Source organism: Oncorhynchus masou, chromosome 7 (assembly GCF_036934945.1).
Source record: "Oncorhynchus masou masou isolate Uvic2021 chromosome 7, UVic_Omas_1.1, whole genome shotgun sequence".
NCBI classification, from domain to species: domain Eukaryota; kingdom Metazoa; phylum Chordata; class Actinopteri; order Salmoniformes; family Salmonidae; genus Oncorhynchus; species Oncorhynchus masou.
The window spans coordinates 14,228,725-14,231,184 of NC_088218.1; the positions used below are offsets into that span (position 1 = coordinate 14,228,725).

Consider the following 2,460-nt stretch of genomic DNA (forward strand, 5'->3'; position numbering starts at 1 on the left):
TGGATCATTAAAGAAATAGCCATGGCCTGTTTCTCTCTTTTATTCTCTTTTTTAATCTCTCTTTTAATCTCTCTCTCTCTCGCTCTCTCTCGCTCTCTCTCTCTGTCTCTCTCTCTCTCTCTCTATTTCAGATTCCTTGCCTTCAGAGGACTGAGTGATAGGCTGTCCTGAAACTTGTGCTACAGTATGTCTTTATCAAAATGATATGCCCACTCCTTTCATCATCTGTCTAGTTGGAACCCATCTTTTGTATTCTTCTGGACTGTCCTTGGTCAAACTACATTCACTACACTAGACTCCAATGGATGGATATGGGGATGAAGATAGAGGCTTATTAATCTGTTACAGGATCAAATTATATGTATATGAGTAGCTGCTATGTACCATCAATAATCATTGAAACCTGTTCGGGAACCGCAGGGATAGTCAGGTCTTTTAGCGGCTGGGCTAATGGGTCCTCCTCAGCCACATTGGCAAGCCCTGTCCCCTTCTTCTTTCTGTGTCTCCACTTCCCCCGTGAGGACGTTGTGTCTCGTGGCGGCCCTCATGGTTGTCATGGTGACACCGTGCCCCAAGAGCTGCCACTGCTCGGAGAGGAACGGTGTGGTGGTGCAGTGCGTCTCCCGGAGCCTTGACCAGATCCCCCCGGACATACCGGAAGACACTGTCACCCTCCTGCTCTCATCCAACCGGATCAGCCACATCCCCAACCAGGCCTTCAAGGACCTCCGCCGCCTCAAGGAGCTGGACCTGTCACATAACCACATCGAGAGTATCGACGCAGGGGCCTTCCTGGGGGTCTCCGAGGGACTCCGCTCCCTGGACCTCTCCAACAACCAGCTCCGCAGCGTCCCCAAGGAGGCCTTCACCAAGCTGAGTGCCCGTATAAGACTCTCCAACAACCCCTGGCACTGCGAGTGTTCCCTCCAGGAGGTACTGAGGGAGCTGAGGCTGGACCCTGAGACGGTCAACGAGGTGAGCTGCCACACCTCTGTCCAGGACGAGTACGCTGGCCGGCCCGTCATTCAGGTCCTGGACTCTGGCATCAACTTCTGTAACTTCCACCACAAGACCACCGACGTGGCCATGTTCGTGACCATGTTCTGCTGGTTCGCCATGGTGATCGCCTACGTCATCTACTACGTCAGGCACAACCAGGAGGATGCGAGGAGACACATGGAGTACCTCAAGTCTCTACCCAGCTCCTCCCAGACCAGCAAGGACTTTGACACAGCCAGCACTGTGCTCTAGCAGTGCTCTATGTGTGGTGGCAGTGACAGCGGTGGGGGTTCTTACATGTCCATGGGATAGTTCACACAATGGCAAACTTGCAAGGTGTATGTAACTATTTTGAATGTGAAGACGGGCCTCTGGACGAGCCACTGGACTGCACCTGCCCGTCTGCACGTGCCTGACGGCTCGCAGTGGGCCTCGGGTTCATCAGTGCAATCAACGAGACCCTTTTTGTTTCGACTGTTTATGAAGTCATGGGGTCAATACCTTTTGAGATTTCTGACTCAATTCCGACCTACTTTTTTGTCGACTGTTTTTATTGTATTTATTGTTTATTGGAAAGGAACATGACCTCTATTTCTCACCGTCATATGTTTTCCCAACAGTAGGATTTAATGAGAAAGATATTGTATAAGTCTCTGAGAGTGTCTCCATATTGATTTGGTTGTTGTGATTGGTTGCAGTGCTATACAGTACTATTGATCTAGTCATTGTGATTGGCTGTTACACTGGACTGAATGTTCATCTTGTGTCTTCAAGTGCCTAGAAACAGTAAACAGTACCTCAACCAAGGCACTGTGAAAGCAAATGTCGAACTACAAAATCCCTTAAGCTAGAATCCTTACCCACTGGGCACAGATGTCATTTCAATGTCTGGTTTTGATCTAATTTTGGTTGAGTTGTCAACTAACGTCAATTCGATGTGAAATCAACAAAACATTTCACCATGTCATTGAAAAAATTACGACATTCCCTTACGTTGATGACTTTTTTCAAATCTAATCAGTTTCCCACATTGATTCAACATCATCACATAGATTTTTGATTTTAACGGATGGTGGAAACAACGTTGATTCAATCCATTTTCGCCCAGTGGGAGTTGTTAGATCCATTCTTTGACTTATAAATGAATGATACATACCCATTGCTTCTTAAGGAATATAATGTATAAATGCCTCATGAGCTTAGTTCAACTGTCGTACCCAATCAGAACCCCAGATATGTGCTTTTTTTGCTTCAATGTTTGCAAACAAGGTAAATGTAAACAAATACTGTATAGCTTTAAAACATGGTTAAAACTGTCATTTGTTTGATTATGTCCATAGCTATGTCTATGAATTTGACAGTGGTTACATTTCTCCAGGCTTGTTACTAAACAGAGGGGTACCACTTTGTTATTGTTTTAGCTGAAGATTCTAGCTTTAATATGTCATGTTAAATATTTTA

General features: G+C 45.9%; 1 protein-coding gene across 1 annotated transcript; it reads left to right on the top strand.

Annotated features, from left to right (window-relative positions):
• Positions 1-450: 450 nt before the first annotated feature.
• Positions 451-1,251, top strand: LOC135543017 (leucine-rich repeat-containing protein 3-like). Its single transcript, XM_064970121.1, has one exon. It carries the CDS (start codon positions 451-453, stop codon positions 1,249-1,251), a length of 801 nt encoding a protein of 266 aa, XP_064826193.1.
• Positions 1,252-2,460: the final 1,209 nt, after the last annotated feature.